We start from the raw sequence: 22964 nt of genomic DNA on the forward strand, positions 1-22964 counted from the left end.
ATTTATTAAAGATTGCTACAGCCAGGTGAAGTGCCTTTCAGTATCATCTTTCTCCAAAAATCAAAAGACAGTTACACATCCAAGCCCTGCCATTTAAAATAAAATACTATTAATAAAGACAATGTTTTATTATTAAGTGATTATTTGTGCTGTATGACAAGTGAATGCAATTCACATTACAACACAAGACACAATTTAATGACTGCAGTATAAAGGTAGACAAATAAGCAGTGTATAATAAATAACACTGAAAGATGTGAGGAAAATGTCGAACACAATGTAATCTCTGAAACAGCTTGCACTTCTGTGTAAGTGCTTTCTCCAGGAATCCTGAGATTGCATGCTTTAAAAGGCTGACCTAATCCCCACTTAGTAGCATTACATTTAGAATGCTGGTGAATTATGTACTAAGTCACTCACAGTGAATTCAGATTCTTCATATTGTCTTGATACTGTGACGTGGATAAACCTAATTTGAGGAGCATATGCAGTAGGAAGAAAGTGTGCCTTGGTAACAGAAGGGTGTAAGGCTGTAATTAATAAATAAGATTATGACTACATATATTATCCAGCTTTAGTAATGCTCTATGCATCTGGCATGTGAAGATAACTTATTTACTCAATACATAATTATAATGTATTTATCTTCACTGTGAGTTATGCAGTAGGTAGTTTTCACTTAAGTGGTGTGTGGATGGTACCCGTTAGTGGTAATAATGACCAGATATCCCTGCTACATTAATTCAAGAAATGTCTGAAAGCATAGCTAAGGTGTCGTCTAAAAATCATGGAGTATGAAACCTTCTTGATACAGAGATTATGTTCAGTCATTGCAATGCCAGGTGACAAGACTAGCCTGCAAACCACAGGAATTGTATTATACAAATTAGACTGTCTACAATTACTCAGCACTTGAGGACATTATTTCATCTTGTAGTGAGTGTCACACTTGAAGACAACTAAAAAGCAGCAATTCTGGTGTAAATAACATAGCTAATATAGGATTATTAAATTATTATCCTAAATTGTGATATTAACTATCGGTCATAAAGGTTTCAGTAAATTCAACCAATAAATGGCTTATCTCTTAGATCTAATAAGTCAACAATCTGGCAGCAGTTGGACCCTGAACCATGTGGGTCACTAGTTTAAAGATAGACAATATACTCCATCCATTAAATATTTCGTACTCGAATGTTTTCCTCACAATATTAATATAATTCAAATGTAATTGTTATGTCAATGTGTTGTTATGTCCCTAGCATTTCCATAAAATGTTACTAGCCTTCAGTTCAGTGGCGTAGGTTTGGTTTCAGAATTTGGTGTAACATGCATGTGACATCCCCCACCCTAAACCTACACTCTCTATAGGTTTCCGTTACACTTTTAAGAATCGATTACTTCATAAAACTGTACATGCATATTGCGATGCCTTCCACAGACCTCGATCTGGCAATTGGCTTGGAGACCTCCACCTACAATAATATTGGGTAGTCCAAGACTGGGGCTGATGTAGGTCTGTCGAACGAGCCCCTGATGTGTTTGGTCGTGAAGATGACACTGATTTTATGTAACATTTTACATTTTACACCTCAAATTGGATTATTGCATTTAAAAAACATAATATTTTTAATAAATGGTGATTTTTAAACCATTTGTGATATCCAACTTTGTATCTGTGCAGAAGTTATTAAATAGTTAAAAGCTCCTGTTATATAACGTTAGTCATATTTTGACGTCCTAGTGCCTGTGACTTAGCTGCTCCCTGTTTGTCCAATCCTGTCTCTACATTGCGTTTGCAAGGAGTATCAAAACCGAAAGCACAGAGCTTTGAATCCTAGACTCCTGGAGGTTTCTGGATAGAAAGAGACCCATTCGACATTGCCTGCCTTGATGTATTTTTAACTTAGAAACAACACTTTGTTTTATCATTGAATTACTATTATTATTGGTTCGACTGCGTGGTTTCATCCTGGGGAGAAAACACAGCTTCTCAACCTTTGACAACGGTATTAAAAGACTACTGTACATGTAATACCACAGCAAGGCAAGTAAGAGGTTTAAATATGTTTAGACATTGCTGCTGTTGTTGCATTCAGATTGAACAAAAAAGCCACTGTACAAATTAATTATAGGAGTAATAGTAGTTGTGGTGAGTGCATTACGCTGTGCTTACAAATAATATTTGAAAATATTTTATATGCATTTAAAAGATCGACAAGGGTGTGCATATGCTTTAGATGAGCGGGTTAACATGTAAAAAATAGTAAAAAAAACAACAGCTGTCTATTTCTGTTATTATTTTATTTGTTGGGCATTGAGGGGTAGTATTTTAGCTAGACAATTCATGTAGGTTTCATTTGACTGTAAGAGACGTGACGTGTTGTATAGGAGGCACTATATAAATGTTTCAGATCGAAGATAGATTGTTTCATAGTAGAGATGCCATACTTTAGACGTTTCCATTAAGTACGCATGTTTTTACTTTCTAACCGCTTATGAGTTCATTGATCTCTGTCGTGAGAATAGCCATTCATCTTTAATAGTCCAAGAAATAGTCATAATTTACATAACAGCAGTGGATATAACTGAAATATATATGTTCTACATAAAGGAAAACAAATCTGTGTAATTTATGTGACCTGCATGTCTTCCATTTTATTGTTCACAACGCAACACTGAATTATGGAAACGTGTTAAATATTTAATCATAACTTTCTCCATCTTGATCGTTTTTTTAGGTTGCATTTTTAGCTATGTCATTGCTTTTTAAAATTACAATTGACAAAGTAAGTAACACAAGCTTTTCAGATTATTCAGTGATATTTTCTGTCAATTAAAATATTTTGGAACACACACACACCCTTTAAACTAATGGTTCAAATAAATCACACCTTTTTCCAAGCCTTTGGATAATTGTATGTGTCTTTGTTTATTTACTTTCCATTTGTGAAACAGAGTTCTATTACACAAAGTAATAGACTGACTAGATTACGTTTTGTACCATTCCTATTGTCCCCTGTAATATTATTTATAAATTGAGTAAGTGTGGACATAGAAGCAGCAGAGCAAGAAGGGACAACAGGTTTGGTACCTGAACCCACAAAAGGCTGAAAGAAGATCTCACCACCATTATATGACCCTATCTCTGGCAGAAATATGGACATTGAGTATAACATCACCCTAAAACTATTAGCAACCACTGTCTTTTGTTATTGTTTGGTATTTGTTCAAATACGATACCCCAGGCATGCACTTAAAACAGTTATTTCAATCTACAAAGTGGTTTGCTGTTGCTGCTAAGGAGTGTCACATGTGCCCAGCTGCAATGTGGCACTGTGGCAGACCATATGGACTTTGATTCTAAAAGCCATTTTAGATTGTTCTGGACAAGCTATGCAGTTTCAGCACATTCTGGGGCTCAATATCAGCCTGGATGAAGCAGCCAATCAACCCCAGGAATGCTATATTTACCCCCACCAAATGGAAGCACCAACAAGTCTCCCTCTGAGGTTGCCTTATTTTGCATAACTTCCACTCCCCAGCAGGGCTTTGTCTAGGTGCAGAGCAAGGGGAGAGGAGATGTCTAATACAAATGTTGTCTCTTCTCTGAAAAAGTAAATGAGCATGAATGTGTAAATGTGAAGATGTGAATAAGACTGTGGCTCTTCAATGTCTCTGAAAAGCAAATCTGCCCCTCCCAACTTGTCCATTGATTCATTTACACAGAGCTGTGAAATAATTTATATGCACTTTGATTCTGTCATTTGGGGGAAGGGCTCTCTTAATTATTAATTTAAAGGGCTGCACCTGTTAATGGTTGTGGTAGTAATTTTAATTGGTTTAGTTTACTTCATATGAAATGTCAGAGAAATTAAAGTCTGTCAAATGTTTTCATGAATGGCGGAGATAATTTCCGGTCTTCCCTGAACCCTGGGAGTATTTATTGGCATTTAATGCAATTATCCACAAATATTTTTGAATGAAACACAAACATATAATTACAATGAAAGAATGTTAAGATTCTGAAATGCCTTTAGTCTGTACAGCTCTGTACTTTCATCATTTACTGGGCCTTTGTACAGCATTTTAACATTTGTTAGCAATTGTGGGAATATGAATGCATTTTGGACAAGGTTAGTCATTTTTACAAGAGATTTAATTTGAACAGCCCCCTATACAATTACAGCAAATGTCCTAATACACTTCTTCACCAGCAGACTGTAAAGCAGAACATCATGATCTAGTGTAATCTAGCATTCATTAAACTCTGCCCTGACCTCCAAAGTATTCTAATTAGTCTATAAAAATGTCATTAAGTTCCAATTTCACATTGTCATTTGGAAAAACCTTACAATTTCCATAATGCCAATAGACTGCAGAATATCTGCATATATAATTCACTTATTCCCCTAGTGTGGTCCATGCAGTACGTTTTCTCTGTTGCTACGTCTGTTGCTAGGCACGGTTTTGTGGCTCTGCAGAACCTAATCCGATTCCTCTCTGATACACTTCAGTATCACAGTCCCTGGTGTAGATATATCTCTTGCAATGGAGAATCCAAGACTTTTTTTTTTAGATTTTGTTAAGAATTATATATATATACTAACATCTTAAAAAATAAAAACAATAAGATAAATTTGTGTCTTGTGTCTGAAAATGACTTTTCTCATTGTATCTTGATTGATTGATGGAGAGATATGAAATGTAATATGATATAGTCCATTATAAGATTATGTAAGATGGCATGCTGCTCTAATTATGGAAGATAATAATGTTAGAGCCTTTTTTAGCCTCATTCTTGTCTTGTAAGCCATGTATTAGCCAGAGTCTTATACCAAAACATGAACTAAGTATACTTGGTATAAAACACATTTAAGTGTAAAGATCTAAATGTATTTGCTTAGAGGTCAGGGATGTTTTTGAAATATTTAATACCACAGTGCACATCAGTTATAATCCAAGCTGGCACTCAGGAAAGAACATTTCATTCACTGAAGCAGAAACAAACTCCTTAGGGAGGGCACTGACATCATTTCCTATCAAATAATAAAAAAAAAGAATACAGCCCTTGCTTACATAATCAAAACCCTGGGCAATGTTAAAAAGACTTTCTAGAACACACAGATGACATTAGGGGATGGAAAGTGGACTGTGATGACACAGAATGCATTCAAGCAGTTTAAATTATTCATCTGGACAAGATGACTTCAGAAGTATTGAAAATTCAAGTATTTTTAACAACCCTGACAAAATGGCATACACTTCAACTGTACAGATTGAATTTTCTAAGAAATGAATAACAATAATCACAGAATTAAGTGTTAATGGAAGGTAACATTTGGCAGAAACAGTGAGCCTTTGACAATGGATAAGCCAGCAAAACTACAGTTAAAAGATGTTATCATATTGATTTTTCAGGAAGGCTAAAGCCAAAAAGGAATTCTGAAATTGAAGAAGCAATTAGTAATTCAAGAAACAGACGAGATGGGATATTTTTAAGTGTCGATTTTATCCACCACAATATTATAAGAAATGCTTCCATTTTAGTGAAGTCCACAGCTATGTAAACATTCCCTTCACTTCTATGTGCTGTGCTGCTCATTACATAACCTACTTCAAAATGTCTGTTGTTACATATTGTCTGTTTTTCTCCACTGTTTGACCAGGTTTGCTCTTATCCTTCCATGGTACACAGTTATATGTTTTCTGTGATGTTGCCATTTCCTCAAGGCTGAATAGCTCCTGTAACTTGTCTACATATGAGTTGTGTGGTGCGTCTTGTCTTAAGCTCTCTTGTGAGTCTCTTGGTGGTTGATCTCGTAAACTGGATTTTCTTGCTGTGATCAGCTGTCAATTGAAGTTAACATGATTCAAAGGATAAAGTCCCTTTCAGTCTGGATATTTTTGTAGGTCAGAAGGGAGGTGCTCATTTCCTCATTTCAGATTCCACTACCTCTCTTCCACCTCCTTAACAACTTCCCTTGGGAGGTTCTCTCTATAACCTCACATGAAGTTTCTCAATTGGAGAAAAGTGGGTAAAAATTATGATATGCAGCCTATAGTCAATTAAATATGTACTTATCAATGTTGGCCTTGGCCAACTGTGAAGGGATCTGGACCCTAGTACTTTGTCTCTCTTTAATATTGCTCTAATTTTACTCCCTCATCTTAGCTTTGTTGATGTCTGAATCTCAAATTTAGGGAAAGGACCTTTTCATGAATGGAAGTGATTGTCACCAGCTGATTTTAGCATGATTCCTTTCTAAGAGCTCTTCTGCAGTACTAAGACAGATGTGAATGAGGGATAATGATCCAAGTGATGTCTTGTAAATATTTGTAATGGTTTTAATAGTTAATGTATATCATCTTGCTGTTTTATAACTACTTCAATGCTGAATATGAATTTATTGTTGACCAAAAGTGTACTGTACTTAAAAATGAATTAAAATTCATATGTTTCTAAGACAGGAGTTCAGCTAAACCATCAAAATGATATGTTGAATAATCTGCAGATTTCCTTTTAATCCAGTTATATAGGAAAGTAAAAGGAACAAATACAGAATGTGTTCTGAGTTGGGAAGTGTAAGCCAGGTGCTCAGGACTCCAGCGGGTAAGCAGGGTCACTATTCTGGAAGAGCAGGCCTGCTTGTAAGACTATAGCTTTCAGATGCATCCTTTGCCATTTGATCTTGTTGCCTAGCGACATGTTTGTTACATGTCTAATACAATTAAATGTTTACAATGTTTTGTATTTCAGAATTGTGCACAATGTATGTTTAGATTTCTAATAAAACTTGAATTCCGCTGCAATACAATTGTCATGGTACTGTAGACAGGCTGTACATGTCTCATAACATGGCAAAGAAATGGGGGTGTTCACATGCCAGGAATGCGATTCAAACAGACAAAAAACTGCATCAGACTCTCGAAAAAACATCCTCTCCCTCTCCACTTCCAGTTGCATAAAGTAGTCTGGCACCCTGCACTTGAAGCTATAACACTAATTTATTTAGCTTAATATTGGTGTTTGTGTAAGCTGCAATACAGTATTTAATTATGTTTTGAGTGAGTAGTAAATACCTATATTTAGATTCAAACGACCAAACTTTAGTCTTTATACCAATAATCCTGTTTTTGATGCCGAATACTATTCCCTACACTAAAATCTACATTTAGTGAAAATGGTTTACCTACACGACTGTATTTAAATAATTACCCTTTAATGCAGCGCGATCATTTTTAAGCTTGAATGAAATACATTATTGAGACTTTAAAACGTTCATATTAAACAAGCAGTAGATTTAACATATCAGAGACTATGACGGATAGTACATTTAGCACTCACATTTAAACTCCCAAGATAAACGCACTGAAGCTGAAGAAACACTAACGTGCGTGGAGACCACTCATAGTTTATGCCATCGCTACTCTACCAAGGGAAGACAAAACCAACTCTTCCATAAGTAAATCCAGTACCTGTTAGCTGCAGGTCAAAGTTAACTACATGGGAGTGCAAAAATGCGCAGTGCAGATTCCAATTCCTAGCAAAAGGCGAAATCATGGCAGCTCCTTGTTAGCATCCTTTGCTTCCAGTCGTTCAAGGAGACAGCTTGTTCTCTTCTTATAAACCCTCGATCCGAGCCAAGCCCTCTCTGTCAGGACTGCATCAGGATGGCGCTGCAGCGAGCTGCCCCAGCCCGGCCACATGTCTTGGACGGTGCAGTGCTGCAGACGTCTGAGGTCTCATCTTTTCTGTCCTGACAGGTCCAAGGGAAAGAAGTGCTGTTTCAAGCAGAATATGGGACCTTTCCAGGAATACGAGGTGCCAGTATAGCTTTTCAGTACTTCAAGGCAGCATTGAGCCACACAATCCTGAAGCAATTAAGTATTGCATCCCTCATACGTATTTGGATGACATTGTATTGAAATAGATGGTACATATTAAAACAATAATTGATGTTGTTGCATAAGAGAGACTTAATGAAGTATACTATAATATATGTTGTTTGAGTTCAGAAAATGTATGATGATAGCTACTTTGAAATCTTTACATGCAATGCTGCTGCAGTTGAAAGCAGGACAGCCACGTTTTCTTGTGATGCGCATGTTGTTAGTAACTAAGAATAACTGGGTGCGTCGCAGAGCGTAAACCTATATTTTGGAGAGGGTTGCATGGGTTACTTATTTTCTGTTGCTGGCATCAGTGCTGGCTTGTGACTAAGTGTTCCTGTTGTGCTGCTATTCAGGAACCGAAGGCGCAGGAAAAGGAAAATCTCCGCAGTCGCATCCCTCGGCTGGTTCTCCGCCCTTACCGCCCCAAGGAGAAGGGCTCGCCGCTCTCAGAGTCACCATTTTCGGAAGAGGAGAGCAAGGACTGCGACCTCAGCTCCGACCACTCGAGGAGAACGATCAGTAGTAATAGTTTTTGCTCAGGTAAACTGTTTTATAAACTGCTTCTTCTTTTTCTTTTTTTTTGTTTTGTTGGTGCATCACAGCACACACAAATATTAATATATAATTTTCCGTTTCAAAATAAATAATAATACAGCATTACCCAGGCACACACACAGACACACACATTTATTGTTGGTTAATTTGTCCGGTATAGAACGATATAGGAAGATGCTGGAATATGGCCAAACACTTCATTGGCACTTACATCATTGAACTGGAGCCTGAGGGGGGCTACACCATTAGGTAAAATGATGTAAAGTGCGTTTAACATTTGTTGGCAGGGTTGAACTATCATTATCATTAATTGCTGATTTGAGTTTTTGAGTTATACACTGTAAAATGCGATTGTGCGTGATGTAAGCAAGAGTTCTGTATGCTTTCTTTCTTATATCCTTATAGCTTATACATTACATAAGTCATCAGAAATCAACACATTCTGTTGGAGCTAGCAATGGCCAAAAATAACCTAAAAGAAAAATAAATATGCATGTTTCATTGATTGCTGAGCATGCGTACATAAAATGGCTTTCTAAGAAAAAAAAAGAAGAAGAAAACTACAACAGTTTTATTGCACTCCCTAACAGTAATGTCAGATCATGATTTCCTGAAGCTACTCTCATCTGAAATTTCCTTGACCCCTACTTGAGCTTTCGAGATCTGGAGTCATTGTACGCCAAGTTGTACCACAGCCCAGTCTGGCACATCTCCAAGGATATACAAAAGTCTGGAAAGCAGATTTACAAGGAAAGGGAGGAGGTATAGGAAATGGTGCAGTGGTATCGTCAAAAGAGCGCTCTTCTCTTAAAAAGATCACTGTCTGGAGTGTGGAGATAAGAGTTACTCTGCTGTATTTCAGATGAGAGGTTTTATAATATACAAAACGTCATGTGCTATATAAAAGGATATAGTTTAAGGGAATGTAACCTCCACTTATACCTCTTACTTACCTAACTTGTGATTATCCCTGGCCTCCCTGTGTTATTGCTGTGTCTCTTGCTGCACACTCCCCATCAGCACCTCTATTTTGTGTCACATGCTGGGGGGATGGGGGCTCTGTTTACGTATTTTTTCTCATCCATCAGCCACTGTTCCTTTCAGCCAAAGAATGACAGTAATTACAGTAGACTTCCTATCAGTAAATCAATAACGTCTGCATGTCCTAAAAAATGATAACAAAATAAGGTAATGAACTCAACTGGTGATGGACTGCTTACATTCAGTCCTAAATATCAAATAGATTAACACCTTTCATATTCTCCAGCTCTTTTGATTAAGTTTTAGCATGGATTTAAGGGTATTGTTATTATTTATTTTTTGGCAGATGCCCATACCCAGGGTGACTTAAAGATTTTTCCATAAGCTACCTCATCTGGGGCATCATTATGACATCCCCTAGATTACCTTTGTTGTCATTAATATAATTATGTATAATAATCATGTTTTTTTTGTCTGATCTGTGCTGCGCAGATGATACCGGATGTCCCAGCAGCCACTCTGCTTCCCCTTCAAAATCTCCTTCAGGCTCAGAGAGCAGCCCGATAGGATTTCCTTCTCCAGGTGAAGGGAAGGAAAATGTAAAGAAGGCAAAAACTGATGTCATGGCTGAGTGGAATGCACCTCCAGTTCGGCACAGGAGGGAGCCACGGTCATGCCCGATGAGAGGTGAGCAGGATCCGTTCACTAGTTATCTGGCATTGAATGGGTGAAGTGTAACATGATCATACCATTTGAGTGGGGTATTCAGTTTCTCATTTGCCACACAGAGGATCGGGTTGATGGATACCATTTGAAAACAGGTTAATTATTAGGTATGAGCCTCACAATATCTGATATTTCATATAAAGCCTGACCCCTCGTGATGGTGATGTCAGCTTTTCACAGATAGAAAACATATTTCGACATAATAAGCTGCCAGATGTTTGGATAGTTAATAGGTTAACATTGTACTGTTCTATTATGGTAATTTATGAACATCAAAAGAGTAAACAAGGAGCAAGCTTAGTTTACATGCTTTTGTCTTTTTGTTCTTTAATGCCAGAATATTGCTTTGTTCTTATAGTTAAAAAATGTTTGTTTGATTTATCACAGTAACAAACCAAAATGGTGTAGAGGGTTGCGTTCTTGTTTAAGAGGCTATTTCTGCTCTTTCCGAAATGAGAGATTCACTCATTAGTTTTCTAAAATAGCCAGATGTGTTTGCCCACTCAGAACACAGAACCCCATATCATGGCTTGTGTTAGACAAAAAGGAACAGATTGAATCACCTCTCAGGACTCGGCAAAAAGTGTGTTTTCCCATGTCAGATACTCCCTTCAGAATGTGTGAACACCGAATTCTGAAATGTTTATTCTGCAGTCTTCCATTATTGTTATTTTTTATTTATTAGGAGACAACCTTACCTAGGGCAACTTGCAGTTTCCAAAATAAACATTTTCAAAGCATAATAGGTGAAGTAAATACAATAAATACAAATACATTCTAGTACAAATGAGATAACATAAGTGCAAGTGTAGTAGAGTTAAGTCCCGATATATGGGTTGGGGTAGGCATAGGTGAAATTACAGTAAAATGATAGAAGTGATAAAAATACATTAGTAATCAGGAGTACATAAGAACAAGAGTGTGGAGATGTGCAAGAGATTAGGCTGCGGGTTTACAGGTATAGTCTGAATAGATACGTTTTTGAACACTCTTGAGAAGTCTCCTATAACCAGATATTCTTTTACTTGGTTAATTTTCAATAAACATCACACCATAAAGTGCGTCATCTCCATAGAGACTTGTCATTTATCCATTTGGAGATGTTTCAAGTAGAGGAGCCAAGTTAACAGTAAGAACATTCATAGAGCATGAAGGGCTTCTAGATAGTGAGACCTGATTGGCAAAAATACCAAAAGACACTTCAGCCCCTATAGAGGAAATATATAACTATATTTTAAGCTTTATCGTTTCAGTTACATCATCACACTCATGTAAATTAGCACTGTATTGTTTTTTAATTAACCCATATAAATGCAAATATACATGCATCTTTATGTTTTTGCATGTGTATGAAATCATGTAGGTGGGAATGATAAGTGGCAACAGCTGGTGTCATGTTGCACTTCAAATAGGAATCTCATTCAGACAGGTTGGTGACTGTAGCAGTGACGCTTTCACAGCTGATGAAGGGTTTAAACAGTGCACAGCTTCCATTGTAACAATCTGAATTTGGTTTAATTGACGTTGTAATAGGAGGGTTTGATTAGGAAGTTCTAACAAATCAATGGCTGAACAAAACAGAAATATTCTTTCATCATACATTTGTTTTGAGATTAAGTATTGATTTAATTTAGTTTGAGAGGAGATCTGACTTCAGAGAGGTTATTGATTTTACATTTAATTGAGGTGCAAACTAAAGGTGTTTAGATTGTTTTGAATAAATAAGCCTTGTTGTTCCTGATTAATGATGTGAATGTTTTCAATTAGCCACCCTAATTAGCTTAGTTTACTAAGTTGCACTGGGTGGGTGGGGGAGGCCCTGTGGATCACACTCAGTTGTATTGAGAGATCTGTACTGTGTTTTATTTTATTTTTTTAATGCTTAAACATAAGGTCTTAGTGAGCAATATGGTTTCATCTAATGCAAGTAAATTGCCCTCTGGTAAGTCATTCTGATGGTTAAATGATATATTTTGTATGTTTATGTAGTGCAAAAAACGATTGGTATCCATGATTGTTTACTTGTTTGATGTTTAAATAGTCCTTCAATTACTGTATGTAAATTACATTTGCTATTGGTTACTAATACAAATATAAACCATTAAAAAAATTGATATGGCAGTTATAATTGGCTGAGATTATAATGGCATGCCCCTTCTTGTGGTGCAAATGTTTGTGTTGAAGGATTTGTTGTGAGTTGTACAAAAATAATGCAAGTTATTGCTTATAGTCCTCTGTAAGTATTTGTGTTGGATTTAGTAGAGATTCATCGAATACGAGGGGAGTGATTTTCATTTTATTTTTCAGTTAAATATGGTTGTTTTGCAGTCAACCCAACCCCAAATTGCCAATAATTATATGCAAATGTATCCTATTAAATAGGCCTTTTTGGTGGTGTATAATTATGAATGCCTGACCATCTATTCATGAGCAGTTTCTGAGCATCCCTCTTTATTTGATTGGGCATTTGGCTGTGAAATCGGCTTTGAAGCAGGTGTACGTGCGTGGTATCTGCCATTTCCCAGAATGGTTGCTGTCCCCCGGTAATGGATGTGTTTGCTTTGGGCAAAGGATATCTCTTATTCAGCTCTCTGCGGATCCTTATCAAGACATTAGCTCTCAAAAATGGGATCTTCCTGCCAACTTCACAATATGCACTCTGTTCTCTTTCATGGCTAGTTGAAAAACATTATTATGCACCCACAACATAAAACATAAAACAAATTTAACTAATCTGAGAGCGACCAGGGAAAATGGCTGTATTAAGCCTGTTGCACCTGCTTATTCACTGGGAGCCCCTGTACCTTGTCAGTAGATAGCAGCAGAACATGTAGGCTTTTCTATGACATTGATGTTTATTTTTTTGACATTCTCTCACTCATTGAATTGCATTACCTTGTTTTCAATTTTGAGCAGTGCTAAAGTATTTCCATGGCATGTTGCAAGGGCAAAATATTGACACTTCTTAGCTGTGCAGAATGGAAATCGCATGCCAGGATTGTCTAGAACATTGACTTCTGTAAGACACTACTGTGGGGGTTACTGGAGTGTGTGGAGGTGGTGATTTAAAACTCTGCTGTTCTTTCTACAGGCAGTGAAGCAGACTTTAGCTCTTCCAGCAGTGCAGGCAGCATCACTACCCGAGAGACTTTAGGGTCGGCATCAGGAGGCAAGAAACCAACTTTCACTCGCAGGTAGGCTACTATACTGCTGGAATTAGATTAATCTCTAAATGTTTTGTTAGAATGTAAATAAAATCAAAGGTCACTTTTTGTAATGCATAGTATACTGGTACTGAAGTGTTTTTGATTGCAAAATGATCTGTTGATGGTGTGTGTGGGTGGATTAAATCTAAGGCTGTATTGCATGAAACTGTAAATTCCAAATTGTATTTAATGGCAGATTTCCAAGTGGGTAGGGTGGAAGGCTTCTGGTAAATGGCAACTTTGTCTGGTTTCTGGAGAAAGACTGCTTGTTGCCTCAGAATATCACACAATTATGTGAAGTTCTGATGGCTGCTGTAGTCGCATTTCATGATCGTTGCTCTTGGTCAGGGTACATGTCTGTCAAACCGAGGTGACAGAGGTGGATAAAGTATGATGGAATGACATACTTGGTTTAAAACCTTACAAGTGTTACGAATGAAGTGGTGGTTATTTTGTTTGTTCCAGCCGTGGATCCCATATCAGGAACAGCATCTCCTCGCAGAAGTCCACGGTCAGCCCAGCCACTGCCCGAGACAAGGAGCTCTTCTCCAATCTGTACAGGAATCCGCCCCACGCCGCCTCATCGAACAGCAGCAGCAGCAACTCTGGCTCTTATAAAGGCGACACCAGCCCCACTATAAGGTATACTCCTAAAGCAACTCCTGGGGTACACTCTCCCAAGATCAGGTGGCATAAAAATATTCACTAAAATAAATGTATAGTACTTCTGAGAGGTGCTTATTTAGTTTTCAAAGACTGTTGAAATGGGTGGTATACATTTGTATTATTTTTGCTGGACAGTAGGCAATAAAAGCAATTGTTCTTTTCAGGGTGAAATCTAATTGCATGCAATTTTTTTTTTTGTTACCCATGTCCTTTGGATGTATGGTTCACCCAAGATACCTCTCAATTACATTCTCCAATTTCAGTAAGCAGTCCAACTAATAGGTTTCCTATGCTTGTTCTAGGCCAATTACAACCTATACCTGCTATGGTAGCCTCTGAATTTAAATTAAAAAAAAAAAAAAGCTGAAGCCAAAGGAAAAATTGCAGGCTTCAGGTGCCTTTCATATATGTCCATGTGTTGCATCATCTGTTTTGAGTCCTTTATCCATTTTCTTTTCAATGTTTGAACACTTATTAATTTTGAATTCTTTCTATCTGCTGGCTTAGTTGTTCACCCTAAATGAGATGGTGTTTCTTCCGCAGTTGTGCGTGTCCAATGTGTCTCTCCACGTCATTGCAAGCAGGCTTCTTGAAAGAGATTTAAAATGTATAACTTAACTATGTTATGTCAGTGGTGGAACAAAAACGACAAACTAACACCTTAACAATTTCAACGACGCATGGGGATGCACACTTTTATTTTTTGGTAGTTCTCCATTCAATCATGGCAATTCCAGCTGGAGAATTTAGTATTTGTTGAGTTACATTAGAAGTGGAAGCACCATTTATATTACCTAGTAAATTGTTATAGTTGCATGTATTTGTGAATGTTATTTTATGTGCTTTAGTTTTTGTTTGTGTCCCCTCCTTCCTCTTTTCTTTGGGGGGGTGGACATGGCAGATTCAAGATCTTTCCAGAGGAATCTAAATTGGCTCTTTCCAGGTAGCATGTAGCATGAAATCTGTAATTATAATCCGTCATCCAGACGAGCACTCTTCACTGCCGTTTCTGCTTGACTGGGCCTAAGTGATGTTCCAGTTTTGAGTAGAAAGCATACCTTCTGCTGAGCTGTGTTCTATTTCTGGCTAAGTTACAGTGCTGACATCAAAGGCTAGTCATGGGTTGCTAGGATATTGTATGAGCCATGCTGTTACAGCCGAAGACCCGCTTTTCATAAAAGCAGCTTCTTTCCTCTGCTTCCTTCAGCTGTTACAGCTTTAGAAACATTCAACATCAAACCTATAATTTCCTCTGAACATGTAGCAATTAAGGTGTGATCTTAACACCATATGCTCCTTACATACTGAAACCCCTGTCTTATAAAATGTAACTTGGCTTTTCTGCATGTTATTTTAGATTTATGCTGAAATATATTGTACTAAAAGGAACTATACCATTCTTTCATTTGTGTAGCTGCAACATATTGGGCAATGCATACAAATCAATTAAATACTGCAAGGGAGTGATATTTACTCCCCAATTTATTTGAGCACTTATAGTTAATATATTAAGATTAATAAGTGCAAGACACCTTGTAAATGCTTTTGTGGGAAATGGGGAAGCTGTCTAGCAAATGTTTAATATTTTAGCTGCTTTAACTTTTTTTTTTTTTTTTTACAATTTCCAGCCGTTTAAATGGCACTATCTTTTAAGTTTCAGAAGAACCAGCACGGGCAGATACAATTCTTGTGGTGACAACCATGGAATAAAGCCACCAAATCCTGAGCAGTACCTGACTCCACTGCAACAGAAAGAGGTTGCCATTAGACACCTGAAAACAAAGCTGAAGAATTCTGAAAGTAGACTTCATGAAAGGTACTAGTAAAATGTAGGCATATGAACTAGAGTGACATGGGATAGAACTCAATCGGTCCCATTTAAAATGTTCCCATCCTATGATAGACATTACATTTTCAATCCTGTCCCATCACATGTGTATACGTGTGTGTATGTATGTGATAATTTTTATATATATATATATATATATATAAATTATTATTTTTTTTTTTTTCATTCCCATCCCGTCCTGTAAAAATAAAATCCCATACAGTTTGGAACCAAATGAAAACTATATACAGTATAGTACAACTATAACTATAGTGAATTTCAGTACCAACTGTACCCATTTATTCTACACTTAGTATTAACATCTCACTCCATTAAGGAATCTTAGATGCTAGGTTAAGATATACATTTCCAAAATGTAATCAACCATTTATTCATGGTACAATACACAAACAAATTGCATTTTGTAGCTCCTCATTGATGGTGCTCTTGAGGTCTTTATACACTTGACCTGCATGTCGAGAGACTGTCCTGGAGCAGGTTTTGATGTCACTGATAGGAACATTATACCACTGGATGAGGAGGTACAGCATTTATGCCTCTAAAAGCCATGCATCCCTGTATCAGTTTTAAATTTGTATTAAATTAAAACCAGGAGTGAAAGAATAGTTTAACTTCCTTTGGGGAAGGACCTTTAATTTTTCAGTTTTGCCCTTGAGTTGTATCATTGATTATAAGCCCCAATGTAGTACAAATGCATCACTTCATCCTATGTATAGAGAAACAATTAATTTATTTTGCAACGATTTATTTGAATTGCAGGGAAACCGAGATTGAGGAGCTGAAGTCCCAGTTGGGCCGCATGCGGGAGGACTGGATCGAGGAGGAATGCCACCGTGTGGAGGCCCAGCTGGCTCTGAAGGAAGCCAGGAAGGAAATCAAGCAGCTGAGGCAGGTGGTGGAAACCATGAAGAACAGCCTGGTGGAGAAGGACAAAGGCATTCAGAAGTACTTCATCGACATCAACATTCAGAATAAAAAGCTGGAATTGCTGCTGCAGAGCATGGAGCTGGCCCAGAACGGGTCCCTGAGAGACGAGCTGGCTCTTGACTACATCTGCGACTCCCCCCGCAAATCCTTAGTCAAGGGGCACACCAAAATAGACGAGGACCTGGCGCCGGAGGACCAGGCGGCTGAGGAGATGGCGGACAGCGGGCTGCTGGTGAATGACGAGATGGCCAATCGGACGGACATTTTCGACCACATCATGATGTCCACGGTGATTGAACCTAGGGAAGACTCCCAGAACAAGTTGGGTGCAATCAGGTCTGAGCTGCTTGGCAGCACCCTGGATGCCACTGCATTCATGAGCGAGGGCAAGATTGAGGAGAAGGCCATTCAGACTGACATCGTCCCCTACACCCCCGACATGCAAACCCTTCTGATGCATCTCCTGAGATCCAAGGAAACCATCTCCGCTTTCTCCGAATTCCAAAATGCAGAGGCCAAATCGGTGCTGGATTTGACCCCCTGTGATCCGACTTCAGCCATCTTGGTGTCTCCTGAAAAGTCTGAAGATTCGGGCCTAGGCTCAGAATCCATCGATCACCACTTTATGACGGAATTGGATTTCGACGCGATGCCCGAAGAATCGTCTGGAAGCAACCAAGTTCGCTCAGCTGTGGTGGGAAAGAGTTACTGGAGCAGCAGCTTTTTGGTGGATCTTGTGGCGGTGGCTGCGCCCGTGCTGCCCACGGTTGCTTGGTTGTATGCCACCCACAGGGGAAGTGTGGCTCCGGTGTACAACATCGGGGCTCTGATCCGTGGCTGTTGCATTATGGGCTTGCACACACTCCGCCATGTGTCCCCAAATGTCTAAGGCTTTGTCTGCATGCATAGACTAATCAAGAGCACTTCAAAGATCAGATTTTATATATTTGCAAGGAAATATCTACTTTTCTTTGCCACCCTGTATGCGTTTTATTTGCACTGTTTATAGTTGCCACGGAATGAGGCAAAGAAAGATGTCAGTTGCTCAGAATTCAGTTCTGGTCTAAAATTTAGAGAATGTAATCATCTGGGCAGGTGGTTTCATAGTAGTTTTGTGTTGCTACTTCATGTACTTTATTTTTCCCCCTCCTGCTTTTTAATAAAATTATTTATTTTTATGAGGGGAAATCTTTTTGGAAAGAAAGCAACCATGAACGTGAATGGGGCTGACATGTTTCTTGTGGGACAACTTCATGTACCTGTATTTGTGGTTTGAAACTACCAATGTCTTGTCTTCAATAAAGGCCAAATTTTCCCTGCCAAAGCTTTAATGTTTATAGCCGTTTACATTTAGTGAAGACCTAGGGTTCTCTGGTGATCTGAGCATTTTGTCTCTTGTATTTGTGTATTGAATTTATTATGCATATATTGATGCTGAAGTTCAAATGATACTTGTTACGTGTCTGAACCATGTGCAATACTGTTTTATGATTTACATTGGTCCTAAAAATATTTATTAAAGCATGATAACTATAACTTGAGTTCCAGTTGTCCTGTTAATCTCCCCTTCATTGTAGATTCCTTTTATACAGAAACTGGTTCAGGAATATCCTCCAAAACCCTTTTAAACCGAGAATTTGAATTCTGATGGCACCTCAACCGTTGTGAAATGCTATATCAGGCTCTTCATTATTAATATGGATAATTACATTGGCAGTATGTTTTATATTAATACAACAAATTATTGTTTTAAGTGTGAACCCTCACAAGATTAAGGCAAACCTTTCCAGATAAGCACACTCAAGGTTAGTTCAATTGTGTACCTGTAATGGAAGAACCAGATTGTCAATGTACAAGGTATGAAGAGTTCATATTAACCCAAAATGAACAGGTTTGGTTGTACATTAACTCAAAAGGGTAAAGTTAGTCACAATTTGTACAATACAATTACACAAATGAAAGGGCACGACCCTTGGACTCCAGATATGTGTTTCAACCTGCTGAACCCAGAGGAGTGCTATATTTTAATATTTTGGTTGGGACATTATTGTTAAGGAATTATTATACAATATACAACATATTTAATGCCATTGTAATACTGCCCTTCCAAGGCATATTATATTTCCATGGTTCATCATTATAGTAAAAACAAAAAAAAAAACAAAAAAAAACCAGAATAATCTTTTACAATTTCAAATAGATTTTCAGGCAACTTAGGGCATAACACCATGGTGGACTTTGAAAAGGTACAATATAAAATACAGCACCGCTTAACATACAATAATTAGAGAGTACATGTATACAAAAAGCAGCTGTAAGACCATTATATATAGTTACATTTTTATTTGGAAATGTACATAAAATACACAGAGATGACGCATCCACATGTAAATGTGTGGTTGAAAAGCACCAACAAAAGAATGCACACCATTTTTTTTTTTAATAGTGAAAAGTGATGCGATGTAGCATACGTACATACATTTTAGATGCTTCATTATAGATGCATTATGTATTTATTAATCTAAAGGTATATTTACAGTTATAAATGAATTTATTTGGACACAAAGAGCTGGTATAAACAGAAATGCTAATGATTGTAAAGAGCATACTTTTCAAACAGCATCTTCATAATTTACAGTTAGTTTTTATTTTACATCTTTTGGTCAAATATATTAGAAAGTGAGATTTTTTGTATTTTTTAAAGATCAGATAACAACACCTGCATCTATACAGTCATCTGAAAACATTATGTAGCCCACTTTACAACTGATTGTAATTGCTATTTACAGTCATGTGGAAACACTTAAAAAAGATTGCGCTTAAAACCAGGGTGTGATGTGAATATAATGCCAGATACTTGTGGACTTATATATACAACTGGTATCTGTCTTGGTAAACACTGTTCATCACAAAGGTGAAAAGCTATTAGTGGTCTATACGGAATCCAGCCAACATATATACTGTATGGCAAAGAAAGAAAAAAAGGCATGATGCCATAGAACAACCCACATGATAAAATGTGTCTTGCTTAAAAGTGAAAGGCTGTGACGTTAAGTGGGTTTACTCTTTCAGCAGCAGCTATAAAATAGGTTGAAATAATCCTCTTGAGATGCTGATACTAGAGAAATGCATTAAACATCATTAATAGGACTTCCATTTGACCTCTGCTGCTGTGCAGAAATGTGGCTTACTATTTGAGGAGAGAAAACATCCTTCCCCCCAAACAAGGCAAAATTGTTGTTTTCTGCAACAGAGATTATTTGATTTTACACATGTAACCTGACTTTCAATTTGAGAAAACAAGCAGGACAGGACCTATGCATTGGGCAGACTGCTGTAAAAACAACCACTGATGTCATCTCATGGTAAAGCCTGGTATCACAAGCTAAATATGATTCATAAACAAATTAATATATACATCAAAAATAGATTGTTTCTAAAAATAAATGGTGTTTCTGAGACAAACTGCAGTGTAATTTGACAAGCTGTCAGCATTTTCCACTGATTGATATTTGACAGGATATACCTAAATGTATGGCCTTGGAATTTGTCTCTAGTTTTCATTATTTTTATGTACAGTAAATTACAATTTAGCTTGCAAACACATGCAGCTCCAGTGGCAGCAGTCGACAGTAGATTTAATTTCACGGATATATTTAGCAATATTGCATTCTTTTTGATTTCCAGAACCTTTAATCAAAAACTACAAAATTGCCCTTTATTTATTCATTTTCTATCCTTCCAATTTGGAGTCGACAACTTTTAATCAACTTGGCTGTGAGCTTTGGACTAATGCGGGAGAGATGAAGACATCCGCATATGCCATATGAATGCTTCCAAAATTCTCACAGCAATCAGAAAAACATACATTTACCAAAACTATACAGCTGTAATATCCAGTAAAATGAGTTTGAGCTATCCATAGCTCTAATAGTGTAATGATTTCTGGAGTCCTGTCAAAAGGTATTGATGATTATTGCACATTTTATTAACAGTCACAAAGATCACACTTCAAGGAAGTGTATCCTAGCACCCCTTCCATTAAAGAAAAAATGTCCCTTTTCCATTTATCTTCAGCTTTCTAATCAATACAACCCCCAGCAATACGATATTTGAAGAATGAGAATGGTACTAAGCATATCAGGCTAGAATGGAAGTTGCTCTACCTGGGGCAAAGTAGTTCAGAAGTACCATCTTCAAAATGAAGAGAAAAGCCACTACCACAAAATTCAATTAAAGGCAGAATATTCTGTAGATCTATGGTATTAACTGTGATCACAAAACTACAATGACATCAGAAATTATATTCCACAGAAAATACACTTACAGAAACTGGACTGAAATGAGTTGATTTCAACATGAGTTGACAGAGATCAAAACCTGATTTGGTTTCACACACACATTACAAAAGTAAAGGATTATGTATGCTATTATCTGTCTTAGAAACACATTAATTAACCACAGCATATAAAATCATATATAAAACATTAATTAATCATAAATTAAGATCATATGCATTGTCCAATGTCTTGTAGGAATTGGCTTGTGTCCGTAATAACTGACCAAGAGGACTGCGCAGTGACAGGCAAGTCATTGTTAGACTTTATGGCTCAATTTTAAGTTAAAGCAATTTGTATTTTGTACTGATTGTATTACTGCACTTTTTAATGTTTCTTGTGTAAACTGTAAGTCACCAAAGATAGGGACTTCTACTAAGAAATAATAGCAACAATAATAAAGAAAAGGTGTTGCTTTCGCTTTTAAACCGAACACTTATACAAACTCACCCAACTTTCTAAAACCACTGTAACAGTATATCTGTATTAATATAATCTGCTAATGTTACATTTACAACTGATTTAAATAAAAAGGCTGCAAAAGTATTTTAGAAAACATGTACACATCTCCTGAAATGATGAAAATATATTACATATTTATATTTGTACATATACATATGTATTTAATCAAAATGTATTTAGCTATTTAGTGTTATTCATTTAGAAATAGTGCGAGTCAAAATAAAAGTATCAAGCAACATATTGTTTTTTAAATTGTAGTTAGTGTTTTGAATAAAATGTGTTGTTAGCATTACAGTTACATTTATTCTTAGTGCAATAAAAACACTTATTAAAAGAAGTTCAAACAAAAAAGCCTAACAAAGCCAAATACGCATGCATTTGAACAGTTACATGCTCTGAGGACTTGCTATGCAATCTTACAGAATCTGAAAGCCCCTTATTTATTTAAAAATGACAATAACGGTAATGCTCTTTGTACCATAGTTTATTTCATGGGGATTATGTTTGAAATACCATGTTATTCCTAACCTAGTGAACTTATCTTTATGATTTACACAATGTAAACTGTATTGTTCTAAGTTAAAATGTTCTTACATTAATAGAAAATAATATCTTATACACGTATGTTGGAAATGTGTAAAAATATAATGACAGGAATCAATATACAATATCAAAGATTTTAGGTGACATGAAAATAGTTTCCAATTCATATATTTTTATGGAAAGATTATATCGAAGTTTCTTTGTTTTATAGCTAGGTTTCCATTACTGCCACGAGGTCAGAAATTAAAGTTTAAGTTTCCAATCTACACTTAATGGTAGAATTGCAACATTCTGAACATGAGAATGTGACTCGAGAAACATTGCCATTGCCATACAGATAAGGAAGGAATGTGCAAAAACCACATCCAATAGTAGTTTACAAAACTTACACATTATTGAAAATGAAAAATATAAACTAAATTATTAATTTGTCACTTTATTGTAACTAGAATTTAAAATTTAAAAAGGCAAGTCCCCTGAAACAATGAAAATAACAGTTTTTCTGTCAAAGTTCTTTGTAACAGTATTTTGTGTTCAATTCCAAAAAATGAAGTATTGACTATTGTAAATTTTTGAGATAACCGATTTCACTTTTATATATATTTATTAATGCATTTCAGTTTCAATACTGTGTATTTGTTGCCCTTGTGTATAAGCAGTTGGCTGGGTTTCTTTAATAACTGAAATAGCACATTCATTATCAATGCAGGTTGATGTTTCACTCATCTGTGACTACAAACCAGATGTCCTGCAGTTCACAATTCCTCTTGAAGACAATTATATTAAAGAAACAAGAACTCAACACGCATACAATGG

The 22964-nt window shown here is 36.7% G+C and overlaps 1 protein-coding gene across 2 annotated transcripts; it reads left to right on the forward strand.

Moving 5' to 3' along the window:
* Window positions 1-1841: 1841 nt before the first annotated feature.
* sybu (syntabulin (syntaxin-interacting)) lies at window positions 1842-18347 on the forward strand. 2 transcript variants are annotated; one of them, XM_066715949.1, is made up of 8 exons: window positions 1842-2047; window positions 7768-7825; window positions 8250-8436; window positions 9925-10119; window positions 13250-13352; window positions 13830-14006; window positions 15685-15846; window positions 16639-18347. In XM_066715949.1, exons 2-8 carry the CDS (start codon window positions 7802-7804, stop codon window positions 17693-17695), a joined length of 1905 nt encoding a protein of 634 aa, XP_066572046.1. In that variant the 5' UTR covers window positions 1842-2047; window positions 7768-7801; the 3' UTR covers window positions 17696-18347. The 2 variants fall into 2 exon arrangements, with proteins under 2 accessions (XP_066572046.1, XP_066572047.1); XM_066715950.1 differs by lacking the exons at window positions 1842-2047; window positions 7768-7825; window positions 8250-8436; window positions 9925-10119 and adding an exon at window positions 11959-12100.
* Window positions 18348-22964: the final 4617 nt, after the last annotated feature.

This window comes from Amia ocellicauda, chromosome 10, assembly GCF_036373705.1.
Source record: "Amia ocellicauda isolate fAmiCal2 chromosome 10, fAmiCal2.hap1, whole genome shotgun sequence".
NCBI lineage: Eukaryota > Metazoa > Chordata > Actinopteri > Amiiformes > Amiidae > Amia > Amia ocellicauda.

Coding starts and splice junctions, on each gene's coding strand:
- sybu (XM_066715949.1), top strand. CDS start 7,802: ATGGGACCTTTCCAGGAATACGAG. Junction 10,120..13,249: donor ACGGTCATGCCCGATGAGAG/GTGAGCAGGATC, acceptor TTCTTTCTACAG/GCAGTGAAGCAGACTTTAGC. Junction 13,353..13,829: donor AAACCAACTTTCACTCGCAG/GTAGGCTACTAT, acceptor TGTTTGTTCCAG/CCGTGGATCCCATATCAGGA.